Genomic DNA, 16,628 nt, shown 5'->3' with positions numbered 1-16,628 from the left:
CCACTTCCCCTTGCAATCATTTTTCTTTTTTTGTTTCTTTTACAAAATGTCCTAGAAGTGGCATTATATTAAAACTAAACAATATTTAGTTTCAAATGTACCTTCTTGCATTTAGCATAATTTTGCCTTTAAGGTTTGGTTTTAGATTGTGCTTCAAGAATCTTTTGTCAAACTGATGGTAATAGTCATGCTTCCCCACCCCCCCACCTCCCCAAGCATTTTATTGCTTCATTTTGAAATTTTAAGCCTTTAGTCAGTCTGGCACTTATTTTAGTATAAATTATGAGACAGTTCAGTTTTAAAAATTAACCAGTTCAGCTGTATTTATTAAGATTGAGTTACTAATATAAAGCTCTTACTAAATATTGATTTCCTCACAGGTAACACAAGTAGCAAGACAACCGGGACCCCCGACCCCTTCCCCTTATTCAGCACATGAAATAAACAAGGGGCACCCAAATCTTGCGGCAACGCCCCCGGGACATGCATCGTCCCCTGGACTCTCTCAAGTAAGATAAACTTCTTTATTTTTAAGGAAATTTCCATATAAAAGTAGTGTTTCTGTTTTTTTAAGGCGAACTTCTGAGCAGTAACATACAATATTACTTGAAGAGTAATTTGTTTTAATATTTTTAGATATACCTCTCATTATTGTGGCTACTGACAATTTTAATACAGTTTCATTATGGAGTCATTCAAAAGGAACTGTCAGTGATATTTAGTTTTCCTTTGTGTTGTTCAAGAAATTAGAGTATGATTCTAAAGTCCATTAAAAACCACACAAAGCACTTTTTTGCTTTTCAGTCTGCAATCTAGTCTTCCTTCTTCTCCTTTTGATGGAGTGGTGATGGTTATTTTCTACTTACAAAAAAAATGTTGGGTGTTTTTACCTCTTGAGTAATTGTGGTGGGCTTCTTTGTTGGTTTTTGAGTTCATAAATAGGTTATTGGACTGTCTTAGGCTTAAAATTAGGTTGAACTATTAGTGAACTCCATAGTGTATTTCCAATTAGCAGGTGCGGGGACATTGAAACACTGTTGTAAAAAGTCACTGTGGATCACCCGCATTTTAAGCTATTTTTCAAGATATTGATTAGCTTGTACCAGTCCACCATTACATGCTTGTTTTGGGCTCCTTATGGTGAAGAGCATGCTAGAATTATGACGTGTCTTCGTGGAATGTGGAGAGGGTCAGGCCATTTGACCCATGCCATTTCAGACTGTCAGTGTTTATACATAACTGCCCCTTTTATTTTTTTTTTTAATTTTTTTTTTAACGTTTATTTATTTTTGAGACAGAGAGAGACAGAGCATGAATGGGGGAGGGGCAGAGAGAGAGGGAGACACAGAATCGGAAGCAGGCTCCAGGCTCTGAGCCATCAGCCCAGAGCCCAACGCGGGGCTCGAACTCCCGGACCGTGAGGTCGTGACCTGAGCTGAAGTCAGACGCTTAACCGACTGAGCCACCCAGGCGCCCCATAACTGCCCCTTTTAAAAATGAAAGCTTACAACATTATTTTCAGTTGTCACTTCCATATTTTAGGCCTTTAAAAAATTGTTTTTAGTTCATTTATTTTGAGAGAGAGAGAGCAGGAATGAGCATGAATGGGGAGGGGCAGAGAGAGAAAGAGACAGAATCTTAAGCATGCTCTGCACTGACAATACAGAACTCATACTCACAAACTGTGAGATCATGACCAGAGCTGAAACTAAGTGTCACATGCTTAACTGACTGAGCCACCCAGGCACCCCTACTTTAGGTCTTTTACACCCTATAGAATAAGAGAGATAAGGTATTACTTATTAAAAATAATGTTAAACGCTGGTGATTATTAGGGGCTAATTAATGTTCATTTAAAGACTCTAGAACAGGGGCACCTGGGTGGCTCAGTTAGCTAAGCATTCGACTTTGGCTCAGGTCACGATCTAGTGGTTTGTGGGTTCAAGCCCCTCATCAGGCTCTCTGCCTGACAGCTCAAAGCCTGCAGTCTGCTTCAGATTGTGTCTCCCTCTCTCCCTGCCCCTCCCCCACTCACACTTTCTCTCTGTCTGTCTCTCTCTCTTAAAAATAAATAAACATAAAAAAAATTTTTTTAAAGACTGCAGAACATTTGGAGAAGGAATGTATAACTTGCCAAACCATGATTGATATTTTAAGAAATATATACATTAATTTGGACTTAGTACTATGCTTAAACTAAGTTTACATCATTCCTATTTAATTTTTAGTTTTAAAGCTAAAATTTGTCAAAATGAACTCTTAATTGTTTAAAAGTAGGTTCTTGTGTTGGTTTTCATGGCACTGATGAGAACACTCACGTTGTTAATATGGTATTTTAGTTGGATTCTAATCAGGAGGGAAAAACCATTTGGTAATTTGAATGGGGAAGGTTTCATATAAAAGGTTATTCACGGGATACCTGTCTGGCTCAGTAAATAGAGCATGTGACTCTTGTTTGCTTTTGAGGTTGTGTGTTCAAGCCCCATGTTGGGTGTAGAGATTACCTAATAAAAGAGAATTCAGTATAACGAATTGGAATGATGAGCGATTGGCTTATTAAAGAAAGAGAACTCTAGAAAATACACAAGTAGCAAATACAAGAAGCAGATGCTTCTCCTGGGTCTGAGACAGAATACAAATGGAAGAACCTCCTTCTCCAGGGCTGATAATGGAGAGTTCACGGCTGTGGCGTACCTAATAGTAGAGAAATCAGTGTAGTGTTATACCAGTGGAATATGCTAAAAATCCTACCTGTGGAACTTGCTGGAAATTCACCCCATGGGCCGTTGGGGAATGCTGGATCCTCTAGTGCCAATCTCTTATAGCAAAGAAGTGCTGCCGTGTGCAGTGGCTAGAGGCTTCTTGTTATACCATCTCTGTTTATCCTAGATACTTCAGGTAACCATGGTTATGCTGGATCATAGGTCCCATGTGGTAGAGCAACTGGCATCACAACCTAAACTTGCTGCAGAGTCTTCTTTTGTTTGGTTCTTCACTCAAAATTGGGAATCCTCCAGGGGACTTTTTAGGAAGGTCAAAGTGTAGCACGTTTATACGTAGTGTATGTTGTTTTTAAAATTCATAAAAGGCCAGCCAAGTCTTGTGTTTGTTTTTGTTTTTTTTTCCCCTTGGTAGTGTTAGGTAAGAGACTTCTCCCCCATCTTGGGTTGAGGTCCAGACCTTGTTGAATAGGGCATGATGTGACTCACTGAATGTTAGAGAAGTTGTTGTGGTGCCACATCGGTGGAATTTACTAGAAATCTACCCTCTGCAGTTTGCCACAATTCTTCCTTCTAGAGTACTCAGGGAAAGCTCTACACAGGTAGGTTTCTTAGAGGAGGTATTTTGCTACAAAACTGCCTAAGAAAATAACAGAGGCAACTGTTGACCACCGGGTACTGCTGGCCGCTGCTCATTGCTGTAGAAGCCTGGCATTGAAGATGCTGTGCACTCTAGGGCAAGTGATCACTGGAGAAGCTAAGTGATTTGCAAGCCAGATAGGAACCAGGAATCAAAACTCTTTCCTTCTGCAGTATTTCTATAGGTCCCTCTATTGACAAAGCTTAACACTGTGTCAGCTGGAAGGGGAAAATATTTTAAAATTTTACAAATACATATTAAGGAACCCAGATCCATGTTGACTATATAGGCAAACAAGGTAAGTTTTGAGCCTCAGAGGCAAGTACTGATCACTGTAACATAAGGGGAAAACTTATTTTCAGTTTCTCATTCTTATTATTATAAGTTATGATTTGACCTGGGCAGTTGGCTGAAAGCACTTAAGTTTTCTGAAAGACCTTGCTGCTTGAAAATGCAAAGTTTGCATTTAAAAATAGTGATCTTGCTGTGGTCTCAGTTGTTGAGCCTACCAATGCCTTTATGTATGCCATTTATTGCCTTTAGAAGTCAGAGTACAAGAATCTCCTGGTGGAGAATGGTCACCAAGTATTATCTTGCTTTTCTTTGTGGTCTGTTTTGCTACCATATTTCCTAATTTGATGAAGGAACCCACTAAATCGTACCTGGTTCACAGTCCCCTTTTTCTCTTTCCTTTCAGACACAGGTGGACTTACATGGATTCATTTGTTTCCTAACAGTGTCTTAACATGTGTTGATAGAGTGAGGAAGTTTTTCTGAATTGGCATGCTTGGAAAATTGAGGAGTTCTGTGGGAAACGTGGTCTCCTTAGGTTTAACAGTTGATATGTTCGTGGATCATAATGGAACTCATAGCCTTCAAAACAGAAGAAAAATGTATTACAGGCTTGGACTCTCAACAGAGCTGGTTTCTGGGGCTTGGTCTTTCTCTTTCTGGTTACATGATGTCATTATATAGGTGAGAATTAGAGTCCTACCACCCTTTAAGAGAGTTGTTATGAAGACTATATAAAATCCTGCCTTAGAATAGGAGATGCTAATTACTTTCAGTAAGTGGCTTTTTATTATTTTCATGCCTGTCAGACTTGGTTCTCCTCAAGATGTATATGTGTGTGCAAGTGTATGAGTGTCTGACTGCTCTAATTTAGCTATGTGACTGGTATTAGTGTGAAATTCAGAAGCTCTCCCCAAGAGTTTGAGATATTTTCCAAGTCTTTGCTTATCTCCTGCGTTGGCTTATCCATTCCAGGATAAGAGAAGAAGCCAACCTTGGTCATTTTCTGTTAGCAGTAATGTGGTTTATTCTTGTGCACAAATCAACTCAAGACTAGAATAAGGAAACTTTTTTGATGTTTTATTTATTTTTGAGAGAGAGAGAGAGAGAGAGCAAGAGCAATCTGGGGAGGGGCACATAGAGGGAGACACAGAATCCGAAGCAGGCTCCAGGCTCCGAGCCGTCGGCACAGAGCCCGATGCGGGGCTTGAACGCACAGACTGTGAGATCATGACCTGAGCTGAAGTCAGAAGCTCAACCGACTGAGCCACCCAGGCACCCCAGGGCACATGGCCTTTTTAATGAGTCTCCCCCTTCCTCTGTGAGTTTTTTTTTTTTTTCAAGTGACTGTGTTTGTGACTCAGTGTTTTAACACAAAATGAACCTATTAGGGTCTAAATGAATGTAGCTAAGTTGAAGAAAAGTGAATTTCATAGCTTTGAAACATAAAAGAGAGAAATTGTAGAAAATTGCTCCCAGGCTGTTTCTTTTTTTAAAAAAAAATTTTTTTTTTTCAACGTTTATTTATTTTTGGGACAGAGAGAGACAGAGCATGAACGGGGGAGGGGCAGAGAGAGAGAGGGAGACACAGAATCGGAAACAGGCTCCAGGCTCTGAGCCATCAGCCCAGAGCCCGACGCGGGGCTCGAACTCACGGACCGCGAGATCGTGACCTGGTTGAAGTCGGCTGCTTAACCGACTGCGCCACCCAGGCGCCCCCCAGGCTGTTTCTTAAATCATCAGTGGCAACCTCTTCACCTGCTTCTTTGCCTTTGAGATAAGATTTTACATATGTATGTGCATGTACATGCACATGTGAAATTTAAGGTTTTATTTGTATTTTCCTTTGTTACGTGATTTCTGAATCTTTCCACTCCTCTCCCCTCTGGTGATTTTGTTTAATCAAAGTAAAAAACTTTGGACTATTACACCATAAAAGACTAATAGTTAAAAAAAAAAATTTTTTTTTTTTTTAAGAGAGCGAGTGTGTGAACGGGGGAGGGAGAGATTGAAAGAGAGAATATCTTAAGCAGGCTCCATGCTTAGTATTGAGCCTAATGCAAAGCTCCATCCCATAACCCTGGGATCATGACCTTAACCAAAATCAAGAGCTGGATGCTTAACCTACTAAGCCACCCAGGCACCCCAAAATGATGTTTTCAAAGTTCAGTAAATTTGACACAGTCTTTTAAGGTGTGGATTCTTTTCAGTTACCCTAAAATGGCAGCACTTCAACAGTCACTAAATCCAGAATGCATTTATGAAGGAAATGGTCAGGAATTTGGAATTTAAAAAGTATCTTTTGGGGCATATTTCAAAGTAAGTAGAAAAATATCCTCTCCCAGCAGTCAGGAGACTTAAGAGTCTCAGCCCTGCCAATATTATTTCAAAGTTTCACCCAGTGGAAGTTCTTTTTAATGCTCAGTTTTTCTCATTGTAAACAAGAGCTTCATATTAAGTGAGAACTGAATTCCCTTTAAGATCTTCATAGGTTTTAGGGGCACCTGGGTGGCTCAGTCAAGTGTTCGATTTCGGCTCAGGTCGTGATCTCATGGTTCGTGAGTTCGGGCTCTACGTCAGGCTCTGTGCAGACGGCTCAGAGCCTGGAGCCTGCTTCAGATTCTGTGTCTCCCTGTCTCTCTGCCCTCCCCTGCTCATGCTCTGTCTCTCTGTCTCTCTCAAAAATAAACGTTAAAAAAAATGTACAAAAAAAAAAAAAGAGAACCACTTATTAAAAAGAAAAAGTCTTCATAAGTTTTAGAAACTAATTCAGAGGAGCCAATTCTTATTACAAAAATCTTTTGTATTCTGTATTTTTAAATTTAAAGTTAGGTAGACTTTTACACTGTTTTATTTTTTATCTTTGAAGAAAATATCAGGAGTTTGTTATTTGCATTATCTTAAACAAAACAAAAATGTTTTCTACTTATTGCTTAATTGTAGTTAAACATTTGCTTCTTAACTCAGTTAATTTTTGTAGATTTGAGCTAAATTACAAAATAAGGAGACCAGGCTGGCACTGATTATCAGGTTCAACATCTAGGCCTTTTCGTTTTTTCTCTTGATGTCACTGTGTGACTCCTAAGCTATGTTCACGGTAATTAGTGAGAAGGCGTGGTCAGAATATTGCCCAAGAAGTGGAGTGATAAATGTTTTCTGCCTGCTTTTCCTGGAAATTTCTTTTGGCTCCTCTTTCTTCTGGGAGATCGACTCAGTCATGTTTTGTAGTGGACTGAGAATGGTGAAGGTGTATGATCCACTGGTTCGAGTCTTCATTGTCTCTTGAAATTCTAAGCAAAGGACTTCTCCATTGAGGTATGGTGATTGGTCGTGCTGCTGCTGCTGCTGCTTCTTTTTTTCATTTTATTAAGTTTTAAATTTTAATTTCAGTATGGTTAACACAGTGTTTTATTAGTTTCAGGTGTACAGTGTAGTGATTCAGCAATTCTGTACATTGCTCAATGCTCATCATGGTAAGTGTACCATGATATTTCTTTTAAACACTACAATTTTCGTGATTACTAAAGAGTGAGTTTTGAACAACTCTTCACTTTATCCAACTTCCAGACTTCAATTTCCTTTCAGAGGTCTTGTTTTATTACAGAAAATGTCTCATGTTGCTTTGTAGTTCTTGACTAATTATTTCAGGCTTTACAACTGCTTTTTCTTTATTATTAAGATAAATAATGATTTTATTTACTGCATGCAAGCTTTTTTTTTTTTTTTCTGTCATGAAGCAAATAAAATTGATTTGATAGCTATGACAGCCTTGCTGATAACCAGGATAAAATAGAGAAAGCTGTGAAAATTTTTTATCACATTTAGTTATTGAAATAAAGGAGTATTGGATTTTCATAAAAAATGAAAGCAAAGCAAAATTTGTTGTGTTTTACTCCCTTTCTCCCATGGAACACATTGTGGCTATCTAAGGAAGTATTTTTTGAAATGAGTGGTGTTTTGCAGCTGCATTCCTGGCACATAGGGGGATTTGATGTGGGTTCAGAAATCTGCAGTACTGACTCTATTGAGGGGGCCCTCCTGGTGCCAAATTGTTTGGTTTTTTTCCCCCCCAGTTGGTTATATGTGTGCTTAAAAATGTATACCTTGTTGAAAACCTCATCACATATTGTCTTTAAAACACTTTGTCAATTAACATGCCTTTACAGATGTCATTAGTATAAAAGTTACAAGGACCTATAAAATATCCACATCATTTATGTTTGTGGTTTCATCTGGTACATGCAAAGTAATTGTGGTAAGCTTTTTTCTTCTAATCGTTGAGATTTATTTTAATATTGTCATACTTGATTAGAGATCTTCACATGTTCTGTCATTTTTTGTTTTTATTAATAAAACGGTTGCAACCATCTTTATAAGGCAGGAGTTCACCAAATATTTTCCTGTCAGGGGAATTTGATTTTTTTTTTTTTTTTAATTTTTTTTTTTTCAACGTTTATTTTTATTTTTGGGACAGAGAGAGACAGAGCATGAACGGGGGAGGGGCAGAGAGAGAGGGAGACACAGAATCGGAAACAGGCTCCAGGCTCTGAGCCATCAGCCCAGAGCCTGACGCGGGGCTCGAACTCACGGACCGCGAGATCGTGACCTGGCTGAAGTCGGACACTTAACCGACTGCGCCACCCAGGCGCCCCGGGAATTTGATTTTTTATGCAGTCTTGTAACTTACCACGAAACATGCCTAAAGTAATTTTTATATGCTTGATTATACTTTTCATTGCATAGAGTAAAATCCCAGTGATTTTCTTTCAAAGTTTCTTTGGTTAGTTATTTCTAAATGTTGCAGCAAGGATGATAGGTAAGTTGTAATTATTATTCAGACTTTCCTCACCCTAAACTCCCATATTGTAGATTCTGTTTGGCAGATCTATAAGATGAGAACTTGTATTTTGAAATATTAAAGTATAAAGAGTGAAAGTTTTAAAATCCTACATTAAGTCAACATTGTTTTAGAAAGCCAAAGAATTTTGAAAGAATCAATCTGTAAAAACTGGTTGTGATTTCATACACATTTCTTCTGTTGTCTTTGATATAGGCTCTAGTTTTATTGATGATGTTCATTTTTATATAAACTTTGTTAGGGAGGACAAAGTTTAGGATTCTCTCTTTACATGTAGAGTTGCTTCTCTGGATACATCTTGTGAGCCTCCACTGCTGTGGCAGGCTGCTGCCACAGCCGCCGCCGCCGCCGCCTCCTCCTCCTCCTCCTCCTCCTCCTTCTCCTCTTCTTATTTGAGGATAGTTGACACACAATGTTACAATAGTTTCAGATGTACAATATAGTGATTCAGCAACCCTGTACCTTATACCGTGCTCACAAGTGTAGCTACCATCTGCCACCATATAAGGCTATTACAGTCCCACTCACTGCATTCGCTATGGTGTACCATTTATTCCTGTGACTTAATTCTCCATAACTGGAAGCGTACCTGTATCTCTCTCCTACTCCTCTTCACCCATTTCTCCTGTTTGTCTACCCCCCCTTCCCTTTGGCAACCATCAGTTTGTTCTTTGTATTTATAAGTCTGATTCTGCTTTTTCTTGATTTCTATGGCTACCACTCATCTGTTTTAATAGGTAGTGAATTCTCTCAGCATTTTCCTTGTAAGTTCACCCCTATGGAGTTTGACATTTCATTTGTTTCTCATGCTTTTAGAAGAGAGATTCACTTTATTGCCATCAATCTATTTTTTACCCAGCTGTGACATTCAGATATTTTGGATTTTTATGGTTCTGAAATTGCAACTTCAACTCAGCTACAGAAATTAGCATATGCCAATAAATTTTGGGGTGGGAAATTGAACAAGTAAATTGTAAAGAAAGTCAGGAAGTGGAGCAGCCTGACAATTCAATCCAAAGTGCTTATGATATTTGCCCCAGAAATTCATATTCCATCTGTCTTAGTCTGCTTGGGCTGTTATAACAAAATACCAGAGACTGGGTGGCTTAAACGGTGACATTCATTTCTCATATTTCTGGATGCTGGGAAGTCCAAGATCGGGGTACTACTGTCTGCTGTGGTTCCTTATGAGGTCCTTCTTGGGTTGCAGAAGTCCACCTTCTTGTCATGTTCTATTCGTGGCAGAGAGGGAGAGACATGTAAGCTCTCTGGTGTCTCTTGTAAAGGCACTACTCCTACTCCCATCATGAGGCTCTACATCCCCATGACCTTATGTAAACCTAATTGTCTCTCAAAGGCCCTGTCTCCAAATATTACCATATTGGGGTATAGGGTTTCAATATATGAATTTTAGGGGATTAGTGAGGTAGATGCTCAACTGCATCCATGGCACTATTTATGTGATTCAGAGAGCTTTGGGGGAAGTGGGCAGATAGGACTACAGGAGAAAGGTCAGCAGAAGGGGTAAGTACCATAGAGATATAGAGTATTGTTCTGAGTTTAATCATACAGATGGGTACATGTGTTTATACATGATTAATGGCAGGGGAGAAGTTCAATTTGCAAGCAATGGAAAAAGTGAGAGAAGCTTAGGTGGCCCTTGAATGACACAGGTTTGAACTGTGTATAGGTAGACCTTTTTTTTTTTTTTTTTTTTTTATAAATACGGCATAGTACTACATATGTATTTTCCTTACAATTTTCTTTTCTCTAGCTTACTTTATTATTATTATTATTTTAGAGAATGCAAGCAGAGGAGGAGAGTGGCAGAGGGGGAGAGAGAATCTTAAGCAGGCTCCTTACTGAGCCAAATTTGTTCAACCAAATGAGCCACCCAGGCACCCCTCTATCTTACTTTATTCTAAGAATACAGTATAATACATATAACATACAAAATACATGTTTATCCAACGTATATGTCATTGGTGAGGCTTCTGGTCAACAGTAGGCTGTTTAGTGGTTAAGTTTTCAGGGAATCAAAAGTTGTACGTAGATTTTCAACTGTGAGGGAAGGTCAGTGCCCCTAATCCCTGAGTTCTTCAAGGGTCAACTGTATTTATTTTGTCAAGGATTAGATTAAATTCATTTGAAGTGTTTTGCTAACTACAAAGTATAGTGTATAAAAAGCTAGCATCTTTATAGAACTAAAAATTGTGAATTTCAATGACTCAACAGTCAACGAAAAGCAGACAACACATGTAGTGTAGCTTTGCAGTAATTTTAAATTCTGTCAATGAAGGGCACCTGGTTTGCTCAGTCATTTGAGTGTCTGACTCTTGATTTTGACTCAGGTCATGATCCCAGGGTCGTGGGATAGAACCCTGCATTGCACTCCATGTTAAGCATGGAGCATGCTTGGGATTCCATCTCTTTCCCTCTGCCTGTCTTTTCCACTCGAGTGCATACCGTCTCTCTCTAAGATAAAATAAAATTAAAAAAAAAATACAGTCAATGAATGGTGAAGGAAAGGTTAAGTTACAGTTAAAGCAAGTAGAATCAAGTAACTATGAACAATGAATATATATTGATATATGAAATGACTCCTAAAAATAAAATGTCATAATTTACTTACCAAAGTAACACATTTTTTCCCTCAGTGCATAAATTTATTTACTATTTCTTTTTCTCACCTGTCCACTCACGCTGAAAGTTAGCTGAGAGGAAGAGATAAATCTGATTTTAAACTTAAAAAAATTTTTTTTAATGTTTATTTAGTTTTGAGAGAGAGATAAAGCATGAACAGGGGAGGAACAGAGAGAGAGAGGGAGACACAGAATCCAAAGCAGGCTCTAGGTTCTGAGCTGTCAGCACAGAGCCCAATGCCGGGCTCGAACTTAACAAACTACAAGATCATGACCTGAGCTGAAGTTGGACGCTCAAACGACTGAGCCACCCAGGTGCCCCTGATTTCAAACTTTTTAAAAAAAAATTTTTTTTTTTTTTTATGTTTATTTCTGAGACAGAGAGACACAGAGCATGAGTTGGGGAGGGGCAGAGAGAGAGGGAGACACAGAATCAGAAGCAGGCTCCAGGCTCCGAGCTGTCAGCACAACAGAGCCCGATGCGGGGCTTGAACTCACAAACTGTGACACCATGACCTGAGCCGAAGCTGGTTGCTCAACCGACTGAGCCACCCAGGTGCCCCTCAAACTTTTTTTAAACAAAGATTTTAAGCAAACTTTAAAGCTGCTTGTTTATTTATGTATATATGTACGTACGTACATGTGTAAGTAATCTCTATGTCCAACGTGGGGCTCAAACTCATGACCCTGAGATCAGGAGTCACATACTCCTCCTACTGAGCCAGCCAGGCATCCCTGATTTTAAACTTTTTATCAGTTGATGTACCCTTATTATTATTATTATTATTATTATTATTATTATTATTATGAATCATAAACTCTCAAACTATCTGAATTCTCCCTTTCTTATAGGGTATGTTTTCTGTTTGCCCAGCATGTTGTTAGGCACCTAAGTAGGTGATATATAGAAAAAAAAAAAAAAATATGTTGGCAATACTTTGTTATACTTCACAGACAAAATCTCTTTAGTTTCCTGCCAGTGATACTCTACTTTCACATACTGCACTGTATTATTATGTTTTTAAAGTTTATTTATTTATTTTGAGAGAGAGAGAGAGAGAGAGAGGGCAAGGGTGAGCACGAATGAGGGAGGGGCAGAGAGCGAGAATACCAAACAGGCTCTACACTGGCAGTACAGAGCCAGATGCAGGGCTTGAACCCACAAACTGTGAGATAATGATCTGAGCCAAAATTCAAGAGTCGGACGTCTAACTGATTGAGGCACCCAAGTGCCCCCTCAATTCTTACTCTTGATCCATCACCATTAAAATGCCTACCTTCTTTTACAGTTTATTTCCTAAATTTAGACCTGCCTGTTTAGTGCAGTTAACAACACAACAACCGAAATTGTTTAGCAGTATAGCTGTTAATGTTTTGTCAGGGGAAAGAAAACAGTTGTACTAAGTATTTCAAATAGAGGGGATTTAATACATCGATTTCATATGCCAGCTGATTGATAGTCAAGAGGATGCTGAGGCAATCTGGAGATTAATAACCACAGGAAGCAACGAACATCCCTAATGCTGAAGAAATGAGAGAGAAGTGGTGGTGTTGCCAGACCTAGGAACTTGGAGGAAGGGTCTTTTGGGACTGTTGCTTACACTTCTGAGAAGGGAGTTTGGTCCTTGGATAACAGAAACTAGGTACGAGAACTAGATGAGGCTGAGGCCGGTACTTCGAATATCAAGTGTGCATACTGCTGCTGGCATTCTAATGGCTTTGAGAGGCTCTGATCTGAATGGAGCTGGTGTCTGGAGCAATGGAGGTAAAAGCAGCTTCCTACTTAGAGGGTAGGTTAGTGGTGAAAGACAATAGGTAAGTAACTGGCACATACAATGGTAAAAGGATATATAATTTCCTTACTAATAAAGGATAAGATGGAACCAGTAAACTCCAAGGATTCTTTTTTTTTTTTTTTGAAGGGGGGGGGAGAGAGAGAGAGAGAGAGAGAGAGAGAGAAAGAAAGAGAAAGAAAGAGTGAATGAGTGGGGGAGGGACAGAGAAAGAGGGGGAGAGAGAGAATCCCAGGCAGTCTCCACACTTGTCAATGCAGAGCCCAACGCAGGGCTCAAATCCACGAACCAAACTGTGAGATGATGACTTGAGCTAACGCCGTCAGGAGTTGGACACTCAACCAACTGAGCCACCCAGGTGCCCTTAAACCCCAGCGAATTTAGTAAATGTATGAAAGATGATAATGCCAAGTAAATGTGATAACATAGTAGGACTGTGAAATATGTTAGTCACTATATAATAATAATGAAGTTAAATTCCTCTATTAAACAGTGATTCAGATTGGTCAAAAACCAAAATTTAGGTATATGCATTTAAACATGATGCAGAAAGATTGAAAACAAATGTATGGAACCATTAATAGGAAAATGCTAATGAAAGGAACACAGACTTAAGCGACCTTTACAAGTCAACATAGAATTCAAGGCCAAAAACTGTGGAGAGAAATAATTCCTATAGTACAAGATTCAATTTCTAGAAGATGTAACATCATGAACTCTTACTTTCTTAATTTGTTGAGAATATAAGGCAAATGTAAAATGAAATGATCAGATCCATAATTAATTAGTGTGGGAGAGTGATATCTCAGAGAAGTGGACAGACCCACAAGTATAATCATGGAGATCAGGTGTTCATAAACTATGGACTAAGGGCAAAAGCTGGCCCCTCTCCTGTTTTTGGTACGTAAAGTTTTACTAGAACCCAACCATAGTAATTTATTTATGAGTTTTGTTTTTGTGCTACAGCTGCAGAGTTGAATAGTTGCTAGAGATTGTATGGCCTGCAAAGCCTAAAATATTTACTGGCTGGACCTCTGTAAAAAAAAAATTTGCCAACCTCTCACATAGATGAGCACACTTAAGCTCTAAAGATCAGGTGGTAAGAATTTGGATTTTGTGGGTCGTATAGTCTTTTGCTTATTATTCTGCTCCCATTCTTTTCCCTTTCTTCTCTCCCCTTCTCTTCCGTCAGTCCCCTCATCACACTTTTTCCTGGCTCCCCTCCTCCACCTTCTCCTTTTCCCTTTAAATATGTAGAAATCTTGTTTAGCTGTCCTTTCAAAAACAGGTGCCAAGGCCATAGTTTGTCAATTTCTGATATAGCTAAATCACACAAATAGTAAAGTTGTTTTTATTTAAATCGGTATAGCTTTACACATATATAAATTTTATATATATATATGTATGTCAGCAGAAAAATAAATATATGGATGAGAAATTTTGGACATAGTTAATCATGAAAAAATGAGGGTATCAGTGACTTGAACATCATAAATATCAAATTTTAATAATATGTAGGTAACTTTTTAGTGATTCAACTAAAATAGAAGATTTAAAAACCAACTGATTATTTATTTTTTTAATGTTTTTATTTATTTTTGAGACAGAGACAGAGCATGAGCAGGGGAGGGGCAGAGAGAGGGGGAGACACAGAATCTGAAGCAAGCTCCAGGCTCCCACCTGTCAGCACAGAGCCCGACGCGGGGCTTGAACTCACAGAGTGTGAGATCATGACCTGAGCCAACGTCTCATGCTCAACCGACTGAGCCACCCAGGTGCCCCCCCCCCCGAGCTGATAATTTAAATGAAATAATTTTAAATTTTTTAAAACACGTTTTGTTAACTAAGGTCATACTTTTTATTTTTATTTTCTCAAATACTTAAGGGGCATTTACAAAATTTGATCATGTTAGGCTAAGAGAAAAATGTTAAATTTCAATCATATTTACATCCTTTCCAGAATGTGTGACAGAATTAGAGCTTAATAACAAAAGAATAACAAAATCTAAGTTATATGTTTAAGCTAAAACTCTGCATAATTATTTTAACATAATTGTTGTTTAAAACAATTTTTTTTTATGTTTGTTTATTTTTGAGAGAGAGACACAGTGTGAACAGGGGAGGAGCAGAGAGAAAGGGAGACACAGAATCCAAAGCAGGCTCCAAGCTCTGCGCTGTCAGCACAGAGCCTGATGCAGGGCTCAAACTCAGAACCTACGAGCTCATGACCTGAGCCAAAGTTGGACACTCAACTGACTGAGCCATCCAGCCGCCCCTCCCCCCCCAATAATTATTGTTTTTTAAAAAAGTGTATCAGGGGGCTCCTGGGTGGCTCAATCGGTTGAGCATCCACCTTCACCTCAGTTCATGGTCTCATGGTTTGTGAGTTCAAGCCCTGCATCAGGCTCGCTGCTGTCAGTCCAGAGCCTGCTTTGGATCCTCTGTCCCCTCTCTCTTTGTCCCTCTCCCACTCACACTCTCTCTCTCTCAAAAATAAAGAAACATTAAAAAAAAAATAAAAAAGCCTATAAGAATTAGAATTTGTTTTAGTTGAACATAATTTTACACTTTGCATAATCTTAACGTAATGTGGGAGTAGATAACAAAATCTGTTTATTTGGAAATTTTAAAATCTCTTGAATTAAAGATAAAACCAAAACAGAATGCTGTCTTTTGAAATGACAAATACCACTTTGTATAAGATTTTGTGAATCTTACTCATAAGCTTGATATGTTATTCAGAGGAAAATGTATAGCCTTAAAGGCATATAGAAGATAGAAAAATTGAAAATAAATGGGCATGCCTGGGTGGCTCAGTTAAGCGTCGGACTCTTGATTTCAGACCAGGGTTCCTGGGTTCGAGCCCCATGTCTGGCTCTGTGGCTCTGTGCTGATGGTGCGGAGCCTGCTTAGGTTTCTGGCTCTCTCCTCTCTCTGCCATTTCCCCACTTGTACTTTCTGTCTTTCTCTCAAAATAAATAATTGAAAAAAAAAAGAAAGAAAAATTAAATAAATGAACAAATGATCTGAGTGGAAGATTGCTATATTGTACTTTGGGGGACTGTAAGTTTTCTTTAATGCATACCTATTCTTAGTGTACTTCTTGTTATGATGGTGTTGATTGTAAATACAGCTATAAATTGCCATAGTGCATTATCTGTTTTAATACAGAACTTTTGTGTAGTAACTGCCTTTCCTTATAATTATTTCCAGCTTTGAATTGGCCACCTTTTATCCGCTGTCATTTAGAATATGCTTTTGAGTTTAACAAACTTGATAATGGGTTCAGAAAAGTGTGTGTGTGTGTGTGTGTGTGTGTGTGTTAGAGAGAGAGAGAGAGAGAGTATGTTTGCATGTCACTAAGGATTAGTGATATTGAACATCTTTGCATGTGCTTATTGGCCATTTGTATATATTCTTTGGAGAAATGTCCATTCAAGTCCTTTGCCCATTTTTTAATTGTTTTGTGTTGTTGTTGCTGTTGAGTTACAGGAGTTCTTTTTATGTTCTAGATCTCACTTCCTTATCAGATATATGCAGTCCTCAATTGCCTTTTCATACTGTTGATAGTGCCCTTTGCACAGAAATTTTGAATTTCGATTAAGCCTAATTTATCTGTTTTTTCTCTTGTTGCCTGTGCCTTTGGTGCCATAATGAAGAAGCCGTTGGCAAACCAGTTATTTT

General features: G+C 38.6%; 1 protein-coding gene across 39 annotated transcripts in view; it reads left to right on the top strand.

Moving 5' to 3' along the window:
• The window catches only part of EIF4G3 (eukaryotic translation initiation factor 4 gamma 3), a 318,997-nt gene that overhangs the window by 116,453 nt on the left and 185,916 nt on the right, over positions 1-16,628 (top strand). For 36 of the 39 annotated variants that reach the window (XM_045475993.1, XM_045475992.1, XM_045475990.1 and 33 more), the window contains one exon: positions 381-509. The exons of the other annotated variants lie outside the window; for them this stretch is intronic. Coding sequence is in view for 8 of the 36 variants with exons in the window: in XM_045475978.1 (XP_045331934.1) it covers positions 381-509 (129 nt within the window). In the remaining 28 variants the exon portion in view is untranslated. The remainder of the gene's footprint in view (positions 1-380; positions 510-16,628) is intronic. 39 annotated transcript variants of the gene reach the window in all.

Source organism: Leopardus geoffroyi, chromosome C1 (genome assembly GCF_018350155.1).
Source record: "Leopardus geoffroyi isolate Oge1 chromosome C1, O.geoffroyi_Oge1_pat1.0, whole genome shotgun sequence".
Lineage (NCBI taxonomy): Eukaryota > Metazoa > Chordata > Mammalia > Carnivora > Felidae > Leopardus > Leopardus geoffroyi.
Note: the sequence above shows the minus strand (reverse complement) of the source record. Positions and strands in the feature narration are given on the sequence as shown.